Source organism: Aedes albopictus, chromosome 3 (assembly GCF_035046485.1).
Source record: "Aedes albopictus strain Foshan chromosome 3, AalbF5, whole genome shotgun sequence".
Lineage (NCBI taxonomy): Eukaryota > Metazoa > Arthropoda > Insecta > Diptera > Culicidae > Aedes > Aedes albopictus.
The window spans coordinates 40,876,217-40,888,683 of NC_085138.1; the positions used below are offsets into that span (position 1 = coordinate 40,876,217).

A 12,467-nucleotide genomic window follows, 5' to 3' on the forward strand; every position below is an offset into this window, starting at 1 on the left:
TCAGCATCTCACTAGAGATTCTTTCAGAATCTCACTAGAGATTCTTTCAGAATCTTACTAGAGATTCTTTCAGAATCTCACTAGAGATTCTTTCAGAATCTCACTAGAGATTCTTTCAGAATCTCACTAGAGATTCTTTCAGAATCTCACTAGAGATTCTTTCAGAATCTCACTAGAGATTCTTTCAGAATCTCACTAGAGATTCTTTCAGAATCTCACTAGAGATTCTTTCAGAATCTCACTAGAGATTCTTTCAGAATCTCACTAGAGATTCTTTCAGAATCTCACTAGAGATTCTTTCAGAATCTCACTAGAGATTCTTTCAGAATCTCACTAGAGATTCTTTCAGAATCTCACTAGAGATTCTTTCAGAATCTCACTAGAGATTCTTTCAGAATCTCACTAGAGATTCTTTCAGAATCTCACTAGAGATTCTTTCAGAATCTCACTAGAGATTCTTTCAGAATCTCACTAGAGATTCTCTCAGAATCTCACTAGAGATTCTTTCAGAATCTCACTAGAGATTCTTTCAGAATCTCACTAGAGATTCTTTCAGAATCTCACTAGAGATTCTTTCAGAATCTCACTAGAGATTCTATCAGAATCTCACTAGAGATTCTTTCAGAATCTCACTAGAGATTCTTTCAGAATCTCACTAGAGATTCTTTCAGAATCTCACTAGAGATTCTTTCAGAATCTCACTAGAGATTCTTTCAGAATCTCACTAGAGATTCTTTCAGAATCTCACTAGAGATTCTTTCAGAATCTCACTAGAGATTCTTTCAGAATCTCACTAGAGATTCTTTCAGAATCTCACTAGAGATTCTTTCAGAATCTCACTAGAGATTCTTTCAGAATCTCACTAGAGATTCTTTCAGAATCTCACTAGAGATTCTTTCAGAATCTCACTATAGACTCTTTCAGAATCTCACTAGAGATTCTTTCAGAATCTCACTATAGACTCTTTCAGAATCTCACTAGAGATTCTTTCAGAATCTCACTAGAGATTCTTTCAGAATCTCACTAGAGATTCTTTCAGAATCTCACTAGAGATTCTTTCAGAATCTCACTAGAGATTCTTTCAGAATCTCACTAGAGATTCTTTCAGAATCTCACTAGAGATTCTTTCAGAATCTCACTAGAGATTCTTTCAGAATCTCACTAGAGATTCTTTCAGAATCTCACTAGAGATTCTTTCAGAATCTCACTAGAGATTCCTTCAGAATCTCACTAGAGATTCCTTCAGAATCTCACTAGAGATTCCTTCAGAATCTTACTAGAGATTCTTTCGGAATCTCACTAGAGATTTTTTCAGAATCTCACTAGAGATTCTTTCAGAATCTCACTAGAGATTCTTTCAGAATCTCACTAGAGATTCTTTCAGAATCTCACTAGAGATTCTTTCAGAATCTCACTAGAGATCCTTTCAGAATCTCACTAGAGATTCCTTCAGAATCTCACTAGAGATTCTTTCAGAATCTCACTAGAGATTCTTTCAGAATCTCACTAGAGATTCTTTCAGAATCTCACTAGAGATTCTTTCAGAATCTCACTAGAGATTCTTTCAGAATCTCACTAGAGAGATTCTTTCAGAATCTCACTAGAGATTCTTTCAGAATCTCACTAGAGATTCTCTCAGAATCGCACTAGAGATTCTCTCAGAATCTCACTAGAGATTCTTTCAGAATCTCACTAGAGATTGTCTCAGAATCTCACTAGAGATTCTCTCAGAATCTCACTAGAGATTTTCGCAGAATCTCACTAGAGATTCTCTCAGAATCTCACTAGAGATTCTCTCAGAATCTCACTAGAGATTCTCTCGGAATCTCACTAGAGATTCTCTCAGAATCTCACTAGAGATTCTCTCAGAATCTCACTAGAGATTCTCTCAGAATCTCACTAGAGATTCTCTCAGAATCTCACTAGAGATTCTCTCAGAATCTCACTAGAGATTCTCTCAGAATCTCACTAGAGATTCTCTCAGAATCTCACTAGAGATTCTCTCAGAATCTCACTAGAGATTCTCTCAGAATCTCACTAGAGATTCTCTCAGAATCTCACTAGAGATTCTCTCAGAATCTCACTAGAGATTCTCTCAGAATCTCACTAGAGATTCTCTCAGAATCTCACTAGAGATTCTCTCAGAATCTCACTAGAGATTCTCTCAGAATCTCACTAGAGATTCTCTCAGAATCTCACTAGAGATTCTCTCAGAATCTCACTAGAGATTCTCTCAGAATCTCACTAGAGATTCTCTCAGAATCTCACTAGAGATTCTCTCAGAATCTCACTAGAGATTCTCTCAGAATCTCACTAGAGATTCTCTCAGAATCTCACTAGAGATTCTCTCAGAATCTCACTAGAGATTCTCTCAGAATCTCACTAGAGATTCTCTCAGAATCTCACTAGAGATTCTCTCAGAATCTCACTAGAGATTCTCTCAGAATCTCACTAGAGATTCTCTCAGAATCTCACTAGAGATTCTCTCAGAATCTCACTAGAGATTCTCTCAGAATCTCACTAGAGATTCTCTCAGAATCACACTAGAGATTCTCTCAGAATCTCACTAGAGATTCTCTCAGAATCTCACTAGAGGTTCTCTCAGAATCTCACTAGAGATTCTCTCAGAATCTCACTAAAGATTCTCTCAGAATCTCACTAGAGATTCTCTCAGAATCTCACTAGAGATTCTCTCAGAATCTCACTAGAGATTCTCTCAGAATCTCACTAGAGATTCTCTCAGAATCTCATCAGAGATTCTCTCAGAATCTCACTAGAGATTCTCTCAGAATCTCACTAGAGATTCTCTCAGAATCTCACTAGAGATTCTCTCAGAATCTCACTAGAGATTCTCTCAGAATCTCACTAGAGATTCTCTCAGAATCTCATTAGAGATTCTCGCAGAATCTCACTAGAGATTCTCGCAGAATCTCACTAGAGATTCTCTTAGAATATCAGTGGAGATTCTCTTAGAATCTCATTAGAGTTTCGCTTAGAATCACACTAGAGATTCTCTCAGAATCTCACTAGAGATTCTCTCAGAATCTCACTAGAGATTCTCTCAGAATCTCACTAGAGATTCTCTCAGAATCTCACTAGAGATTCTCTCAGAATCTCACTAAAGATTTTCGTAGAATCGCACTTCGAGAAATCTGTTTCAATTGAAGAATGAACTGCGTTAAAAATTCACCCAAATTCCTGCTGAGTAGATGAATCCGGCCTATCTCGCAAACCATTCCATCTGAACGTTCTCCATCATCGCCAGTCAAAGCGCCTTTCATACCTTTTCTGGGTTTTATTTAGGCATTTCAACGATTTACAGTTGCTCCTTTTCCACGATTGGATGGAAAAGGACTTTCCAGTTCAGGCAAGCAACCCACCAAACTCTCTGTTTTTGGGGGCCTGGGAGCATGAACGGAAGCGAAGGCTGCCACCCAAAATAGCAGCCTTGGCAAAGACGGAAGATATTCGGACTTTTATTTATTGCTTCGATGGAAATGTTCTCACTTTATTTCGCTTGGGACGTGTGCGCACGTTTTCCCCCCGGAGGAGAGGGAAACATTTTCGGCAGGGTACATACAAAGGTTCGTGGCACTCGTACTGGAGGTGCTTGGTGCGTGATGAACCGGAAGAACTCGACGAGGTGTGCTGTTATCCTATAAGAGAAGACTAGGATGATTCAAGGTTTCTGGTGAAAAGTGGTGCTTTCCGTTCTGGGAGATTGGGAAGCAATGAGATCATAATATGGTTAATGCTAACGCAAACATGACATTTCGTGGAAGTTCTAATCGATGTTATGTTCCTTGTGTCGACCTCAAATTATCTTAAGTTTATTTCCCGCAAAAGGTATATCCTCAACTTTCGAGAAAGAGCACAAGGAGTGAAATTTCAATCCATTTCAATCCATATTTTCAGGTAATCTTTTGATCTTTATAGCTACTAAGTAAGATCAAAAACTGTCTGTCTGTCTGTCTGTCTGTCTGTCTGTCTGTCTGTCTGTCTGTCTGTCTGTCTGTCTGTCTGTCTGTCTGTCTGTCTGTCTGTCTGTCTGTCTGTCTGTCTGTCTGTCTGTCTGTCTGTCTGTCTGTCTGTCTGTCTGTCTGTCTGTCTGTCTGTCTGTCTGTCTGTCTGTCTGTCTGTCTGTCTGTCTGTCTGTCTGTCTGTCTGTCTGTCTGTCTGTCTGTCTGTCTGTCTGTCTGTCTGTCTGTCTGTCTGTCTGTCTGTCTGTCTGTCTGTCTGTCTGTCTGTCTGTCTGTCTGTCTGTCTGTCTGTCTGTCTGTCTGTCTGTCTGTCTGTCTGTCTGTCTGTCTGTCTGTCTGTCTGTCTGTCTGTCTGTCTGTCTGTCTGTCTGTCTGTCTGTCTGTCTGTCTGTCTGTCTGTCTGTCTGTCTGTCTGTCTGTCTGTCTGTCTGTCTGTCTGTCTGTCTGTCTGTCTGTCTGTCTGTCTGTCTGTCTGTCTGTCTGTCTGTCTGTCTGTCTGTCTGTCTGTCTGTCTGTCTGTCTGTCTGTCTGTCTGTCTGTCTGTCTGTCTGTCTGTCTGTCTGTCTGTCTGTCTGTCTGTCTGTCTGTCTGTCTGTCTGTCTGTCTGTCTGTCTGTCTGTCTGTCTGTCTGTCTGTCTGTCTGTCTGTCTGTCTGTCTGTCTGTCTGTCTGTCTGTCTGTCTGTCTGTCTGTCTGTCTGTCTGTCTGTCTGTCTGTCTGTCTGTCTGTCTGTCTGTCTGTCTGTCTGTCTGTCTGTCTGTCTGTCTGTCTGTCTGTCTGTCTGTCTGTCTGTCTGTCTGTCTGTCTGTCTGTCTGTCTGTCTGTCTGTCTGTCTGTCTGTCTGTCTGTCTGTCTGTCTGTCTGTCTGTCTGTCTGTCTGTCTGTCTGTCTGTCTGTCTGTCTGTCTGTCTGTCTGTCTGTCTGTCTGTCTGTCTGTCTGTCTGTCTGTCTGTCTGTCTGTCTGTCTGTCTGTCTGTCTGTCTGTCTGTCTGTCTGTCTGTCTGTCTGTCTGTCTGTCTGTCTGTCTGTCTGTCTGTCTGTCTGTCTGTCTGTCTGTCTGTCTGTCTGTCTGTCTGTCTGTCTGTCTGTCTGTCTGTCTGTCTGTCTGTCTGTCTGTCTGTCTGTCTGTCTGTCTGTCTGTCTGTCTGTCTGTCTGTCTGTCTGTCTGTCTGTCTGTCTGTCTGTCTGTCTGTCTGTCTGTCTGTCTGTCTGTCTGTCTGTCTGTCTGTCTGTCTGTCTGTCTGTCTGTCTGTCTGTCTGTCTGTCTGTCTGTCTGTCTGTCTGTCTGTCTGTCTGTCTGTCTGTCTGTCTGTCTGTCTGTCTGTCTGTCTGTCTGTCTGTCTGTCTGTCTGTCTGTCTGTCTGTCTGTCTGTCTGTCTGTCTGTCTGTCTGTCTGTCTGTCTGTCTGTCTGTCTGTCTGTCTGTCTGTCTGTCTGTCTGTCTGTCTGTCTGTCTGTCTGTCTGTCTGTCTGTCTGTCTGTCTGTCTGTCTGTCTGTCTGTCTGTCTGTCTGTCTGTCTGTCTGTCTGTCTGTCTGTCTGTCTGTCTGTCTGTCTGTCTGTCTGTCTGTCTGTCTGTCTGTCTGTCTGTCTGTCTGTCTGTCTGTCTGTCTGTCTGTCTGTCTGTCTGTCTGTCTGTCTGTCTGTCTGTCTGTCTGTCTGTCTGTCTGTCTGTCTGTCTGTCTGTCTGTCTGTCTGTCTGTCTGTCTGTCTGTCTGTCTGTCTGTCTGTCTGTCTGTCTGTCTGTCTGTCTGTCTGTCTGTCTGTCTGTCTGTCTGTCTGTCTGTCTGTCTGTCTGTCTGTCTGTCTGTCTGTCTGTCTGTCTGTCTGTCTGTCTGTCTGTCTGTCTGTCTGTCTGTCTGTCTGTCTGTCTGTCTGTCTGTCTGTCTGTCTGTCTGTCTGTCTGTCTGTCTGTCTGTCTGTCTGTCTGTCTGTCTGTCTGTCTGTCTGTCTGTCTGTCTGTCTGTCTGTCTGTCTGTCTTTGGTTCGATTGGCTTTTACCGGTGAATTAAATCTGTCTGTCATATGTATGTTTCATGCGGGCCCATAAAGTAGGCTCCCTTTGTTTCACAAAGGGTTGAAAAGTCATAACTTTTTCGCAATTTTGAAACTTCTTTCTACCGTCAAAGTCAAAGAACAGAACATTAATATCAAAGAGTTTGAGTACCGACAAAAGAGAAAAAAAATCAAACGGTTACCCACCTTTACCACACCGCAAGTACCTACCTCGATGAGGTCTACGGGGGATCGATTTGATGGCTTAAGAAATATAAGGAATCTTGGCAGATGACAACTTTTCCCGTTCGATACGGGAAAGAAACGTTCGTGCGTGTAGGTGGATGGAAGCTGACGACGTGACTGCTGCTGCGGCGTTTGATAACGATTTCTCCTTCACTGTGCTGTTCGTCCATCCCACCCCCACCCGGCGGCCTGCTATAATCGATCTTTGAGTTGTGTCTGTCTTTCGATTTCTGCGAAGTTGCTTCTTGTTATTTTTCCATCACGGATTGCTTCGATCCGTGCGACGTTGCTTGATGATGCCTGTGCCTGAGCCTGGAAGGAATTGTTTCAAACATGGGTCGCAGTTAGTAGGCGTGGGAAAGGAAAGAGGCCGCCACCGCAACTTGAGAAAAGAGGGGCACTTGTGTTGTGTGATGTGGGCGTACGGGTGGGTGGACTGATGAAAGTTTTTCTTGAATGAAACAATTTTACTCTGCTTTGTGGCTGAAGGCGTAACGATGAGCAATTGGCGGGGGTTGAATGGTTGAATATTGCGTTCGTTATCTGATCGATTGTCAGGGAAAGTGGGTTATCAGCCCATATTTGTCATGCATGACACCGAATGCGGTTTAAATCGAAGTTCAATCCTTTTTATATTTTGTAATCAATGCTATGAATCTGTCAGAGACAAAACTGTGGATTTTTGGAGAATCTCAAACGAGAATTCTGAATTTCTAATAAGAATCTCATGTGATATTCAATAAGAATCTCGATTTACAGTTTACGAGATTATTAGTAAATCTTCACGACTCTGTGAGATTATCGCAGAATTTCAATCGAGACTCTCGCAAGATCTTACTCAAGGTTTTCTAAGAATCTAATTCGAGCTTCTCGTGGAATCTCACCGGAGATTCTTATAGAATCTCACTGGCGATTCTTGTAGAATCTCACTGGAGATTCTTGTAGAATCTCACACGAGATTCTCGAACAATTTCACTGGAGATTCGTTAAGTATCTCATTGAAGATTCTTGTAGAATCTCACTGGCATGCTCACTGGAGATTTTCGTAGAATCTTACTGGGATTCTCGTAAAATCTTACTGAGGATTATCGTAGAATCTCACTAAATACACTTGTAGAATCTCACTGGATATTCTCGTAGAATCTCACTGGAGAATAACGTAGAATCTCACTAGAGATTCTCGTGGAATCTCACTCGAAAGTCTCGTGGAATCTCACTTGAGATTCTCGTAGAATCTTACTGGAGATGCTCGTAGAATGCCGTTGAAGATTCTTGTAGATTCTCACTCAAGATTACCGTAGTATCTCATTGGATGTTTTCGTAGAATTTCACTGAAGATGCACGAAGAATCTCACTGAAGATTCTCGTAGAATCTCACTGGAGATTCTCGTAGAATCTCACTGGAGATTCTCGTAGAATCTCACTGGAGATTCTCGTAGAATCTCACTAGAGATTCTCGTAGAATCTCACTGGAGATTCTCGTAGAATCTCACTGGAGATTCTCGTAGAATCTCACTGGAGATTCTCGTAGAATCTCACTGGAGATTCTCGTAGAATCTCACTGGAGATTCTCGTAGAATCTCACTGGAGATTCTCGTAGAATCTCACTGGAGGTTCCCGTAGAATCTCACTGGAGATTCTCGTAGAATCTCATTGGAGATTCTCGTAGAATCTCACTGGAGATTCTCGGAGAATCTCACTGGAGATTCTCGGAGAATCTCACTGGAGATTCTCGGAGAATCTCACTGGAGATTCTCGGAGAATCTCACTGGAGATTCTCGGAGAATCTCACTGGAGATTCTCGGAGAATCTCACTGGAGATTCTCGGAGAATCTCACTGGAGATTCTCGGAGAATCTCACTGGAGATTTTCGTAGAATCTCTCTCGAGATTCTCGTAGAATCTCACTGGAGATTCTCGAAGAATATCACTGGAGATTCTCGTAGAATCTCACTGGAGATTCTCGTAGAATCTCACTGGAGATTCTCGTAGAAGCTTAGTGGAGATTCTCGTAGAATCTCTCTCGAGATTCTCGTAGAATCTCTCTCGAGATTCTCGTAGAATCTCTCTCGAGATTCTCGTAGAATCTCTCTCGAGATTCTCGTAGAATCTCTCTCGAGATTCTCGTAGAATCTCTCTCGAGATTCTCGTAGAATCTCTATCGAGATTCTCGTAGAATCTCTCTCGAGATTCTCGTAGAATCTCTCTCGAGATTCTCGTAGAATCTCTCTCGAGATTCTCGTAGAATCTCTCTCGAGATTCTCGTAGAATCTCTCTCGAGATTCTCGTAGAATCTCTCTCGAGATTCTCGTAGAATCTCTCTCGAGATTCTCGTAGAATCTCTCTCGAGATTCTCGTAGAATCTCTCTCGAGATTCTCGTAGAATCTCTCTCGAGATTTTCGTAGAATCTCACTGGAGATTCTCGTAGAATCTCTCTCGAGATTCTCGTAGAATCTCTCTCGAGATTCTCGTAGAATCTCTCTCAAGATTCTCGTGGAATCTCTCTCAAGATTCTCGTAGAATTTCTCTCGAGATTCTCGTAGAATCTCTCTCGAGATTCTCGTAGAATCTCTCTCGAGATTCTCGTAGAATCTCTCTCGAGATTCTCGTAGAATCTCTCTCGAGATTCTCGTAGAATCTCTCTCGAGATTCTCGTAGAATCTCTCTCGAGATTCTCGTAGAATCTCTCTCGAGATTCTCGTAGAATCTCTCTCGAGATTCTCGTAGAATCTCTCTCGAGATTCTCGTAGAATCTCTCTCGAGATTCTCGTAGAATCTCTCTCGAGATTCTCGTAGAATCTCTCTCGAGATTCTCGTAGAATCTCTCTCGAGATTCTCGTAGAATCTCTCTCGAGATTCTCGTAAAATCTCTCTCGAGATTCTCGTAGAATCTCTCTCAAGATTCTCGTAGAATCTCTCTCGAGATTCTCGTAGAATCTCTCTCGAGATTCTCGTAGAATCTCTCTCGAGATTCTCGTAGAATCTCTCTCGAGATTCTCGTAGAATCTCTCTCGAGATTCTCGTAGAATCTCTCTCGAGATTCTCGTAGAATCTCTCTCGAGATTCTCGTAGAATCTCTCTCGAGATTCTCGTAGAATCTCTCTCGAGATTCTCGTAGAATCTCTCTCGAGATTCTCGTAGAATCTCTCTCGAGATTCTCGTAGAATCTCTCTCGAGATTCTCGTAGAATCTCTCTCGAGATTCTCGTAGAATCTCTCTCGAGATTCTCGTAGAATCTCTCTCGAGATTCTTGTAGAATCTCTTTCGAGATTCTTGTAGAATCTCTTTCGAGATTCTTGTAGAATCTCTTTCGAGATTCTTGTAGAATCTCTTTCGAGATTCTTGTAGAATCTCTTTCGAGATTCTTGTAGAATCTCTTTCGAGATTCTTGTAGAATCTCTTTCGAGATTCTTGTAGAATCTCTTTCGAGATTCTCGTAGAATCTCTCTCGAGATTCTCGTAGAATCTCTCTCGAGATTCTCGTAGAATCTCTCTCGAGATTCTCGTAGAATCTCTCTCGAGATTCTCGTAGAATCTCTCTCGAGATTCTCGTAGAATCTCTCTCGAGATTCTCGTAGAATCTTTCTCGAGATTCTAGTAGAATCTCTCTCGAGATTCTAGTAGAATCTCTCTCGAGATTTGCGTAGAATCTTTCTCGAGATTCTCGTAAATTCTGTAGGTCATTGTAGAATTTCAGTCACTCACATAATGTGGATTGAAATTCTCCGAAATAATCGATTCTTCAAAATTCCCAAGAAGTATTGTGAGTGTGCTTCTATTAGAATTTCTCTTGGAATTTCTAGTAAGATTGTATCACATGGCTCCAGCTCCATGTTGGTGAAAACTCCCCCTTCCGAATATCTTTTGAAAACGACATGGCCTAACTCTTGTATTTGATACAAGTATCCTTTCTTCCTACGAATCCAATTGAGAGACAAGTGTAACTACATTATTGATAGGTTCATTTCCTCCATGCCTCATGTTTTATGTGTCGGACAAGTCTTTCAGTTTTGCTGTCAGTTTGGCAAAGAAGCTGCTGGGGTAAGAGGGGCAATGTAATTTTGTCCTGTTACCAGTCAATCAACGCCAATTGGAAGGAACCTTCTTCGGCTCATGGCCTTCTTTGTTTGACAGGTGCTGATGTAAGCGATAAGGAAACTGGGGAAAATGAACAGGTGAAACGTTGTGGAACTGACAGACATCGATTCCTGGAAGAAATAATGAGCATTTTCTTTCGATTGAAGATTGGGGTTCATTCAGGTCGTTCCTTAAAGTATTCGAGCGAAGAATTTTCCAACCTAAAAACACAAATTCAAATAAACTTCAATTTTCTACATCCTTTCAGATCCTGCTAATCAAAACAAACGGAATCCCCGCCGGTGATAAAGTGCGGCTATCAAAGTGCGAGAAACACTATTAACTCCGAAACGAAAAAGAAGCACCAATCACTTCTGGCAACGGGCGCCTCGACCTTTTGGGACTTGTGTGAACAAACCGAAACAAAACACACACCTCCAGATAGTGTAGATATAGCCAGAATCAACAAAAGAAGCGAGAATGGGAAAATGTGTCAATAAAGTGTGAAACTTTCTTTCGCATGTTTGGTTCCATTCCATTTCCAGCGCGCCAAGAAGGATCCCAGTTGGCCGACCGTTGCCTTCGGTGCTGTTGGGGTGGGAAAATTTAAGAAAACTCGCCTACTGCCACCGTTCTGTGCGCGGCGCGCTTTCAACCTTGTGCATGGGTTGCTGTGCGTTGCTTCAAGCTCTGGAACTGTACAGCAAAGCAAAGAAAAGCGTATCGTAGAGCAAATAGAAAGGGATCCTCTCGTCCTGCCACCACCGACCGGGCCGAATCGGCTTGGTGGTCGAAAACGTGTTCGGCATTTCAAAATGGTGATCGCTTGGATGGTGACGATGGGGAGGACGACGACGACGAGGACAAGGACGAGAAGGAGGATGATAGCGACGACCACGGCCAAACGAAATCCGGTGGCCACCGGAGCCGGACTGCTGCTGTTCTGGCTTGGACTGCTGGCAGTGCTGGTAAATGGTAAGTCTAGTTTCTAGGGGTTCTTCATCAGGAGGACTTTGCGAGCCGCTTTTGATTTTGCCAAGTCCGAAAATGTAGGGTGTTGTAAAAAATTATATGTGTACCTAGAGTATCAGCTAAGTTTTAACACTTAAAATACCGTGATAGGAAGAAAGTGGGAACTATAAGTTTGAGCAGCTCGCTTTCAGCCGCTTGCGAACTGGTTTTCAATTTTCTTTCAGGGATGTCCTACTTAATTTTTCTTCCAGACGCTATGTAAATGGGGAATGTTATTGAAAAAAATCTCATATTTTTTGCCATGCCAAAATTTAATCGTGACCAAATTAAATTGATTGCAAAAAGGGATATACAGGGGGTGGCCAAAATGTTTGGGATAGGCAACTTTTTTTCTCCCACAAAAAAATTCAACATGCTATAACTTTTCATAGAGTGCATCAAAAAATCTCAAATTTTGACTGTTTATCAACCTGTTATATGTGCATCATTGGTACAAATTTGGGCTCGATTGAATAGTTTTTCACGAAGCTAGAACCGTTCGGGTAAAACACTTGTTTTCAGATAACTCATTTTTGAGCTGTCATATCTCGGAAACCAGTGAACCGAATTGAATGAATTTTTTAACGTTTATCAACAATATATTGATACTTAATACGACGTTATAAAATGTAATATTTTCTCACGACGAATTAAGTTATACCAGGTTGAAATTTTTACCCATATAGAGGAAAATAAGTCAAATTTACAATGCCACACAAAAATTACTAAATGTGTTCTTCCTTTAAGTTAAATTGTCTCTAATATATCTGATTAAGGATAACTTGAGAACAGAAGTGGAAAATCTTTGGACATCAACACTAAAATTTATTGACATTGACGTAAAAAAATTACATCTTTTCGAGAAAAATCCCAAAAGTGTTTATCCATGATAACTTTTTTTAACGTTCAAAAAGTATCTATGTTTTAATAATTTGTGAAGCATTTGTATATTGTTAGTGTACGTTCAATTTTTCTTTCAATTCGGTTCACTGGTTTCCGAGATATGACAACTGAAAAATGAATTGTCTAAAAAATAGTGTTTTACCCGAACGGTTCTAACTTTGCGAAAGATTAATCAATCGAGCCCAAATTTGTACCAATGATGCACATATAATAGGTTGACAAACAGTCAAAACTTGAGATTTTTTGATGCACTCTATG

At 41.6% G+C, this 12,467-nt stretch overlaps 1 protein-coding gene across 2 annotated transcripts in view; it reads left to right on the top strand.

Moving 5' to 3' along the window:
* Positions 1 to 12,467, top strand: part of LOC109406843 (lachesin) — a 291,521-nt gene that overhangs the window by 46,039 nt on the left and 233,015 nt on the right. For both annotated transcript variants that reach the window (XM_062855605.1, XM_062855604.1), the window contains exon 3: positions 10,564 to 11,270. In XM_062855605.1, coding sequence (XP_062711589.1) covers positions 11,111 to 11,270 — 160 coding nt within the window. In that variant the 5' untranslated portion in view covers positions 10,564 to 11,110. The remainder of the gene's footprint in view (positions 1 to 10,563; positions 11,271 to 12,467) is intronic.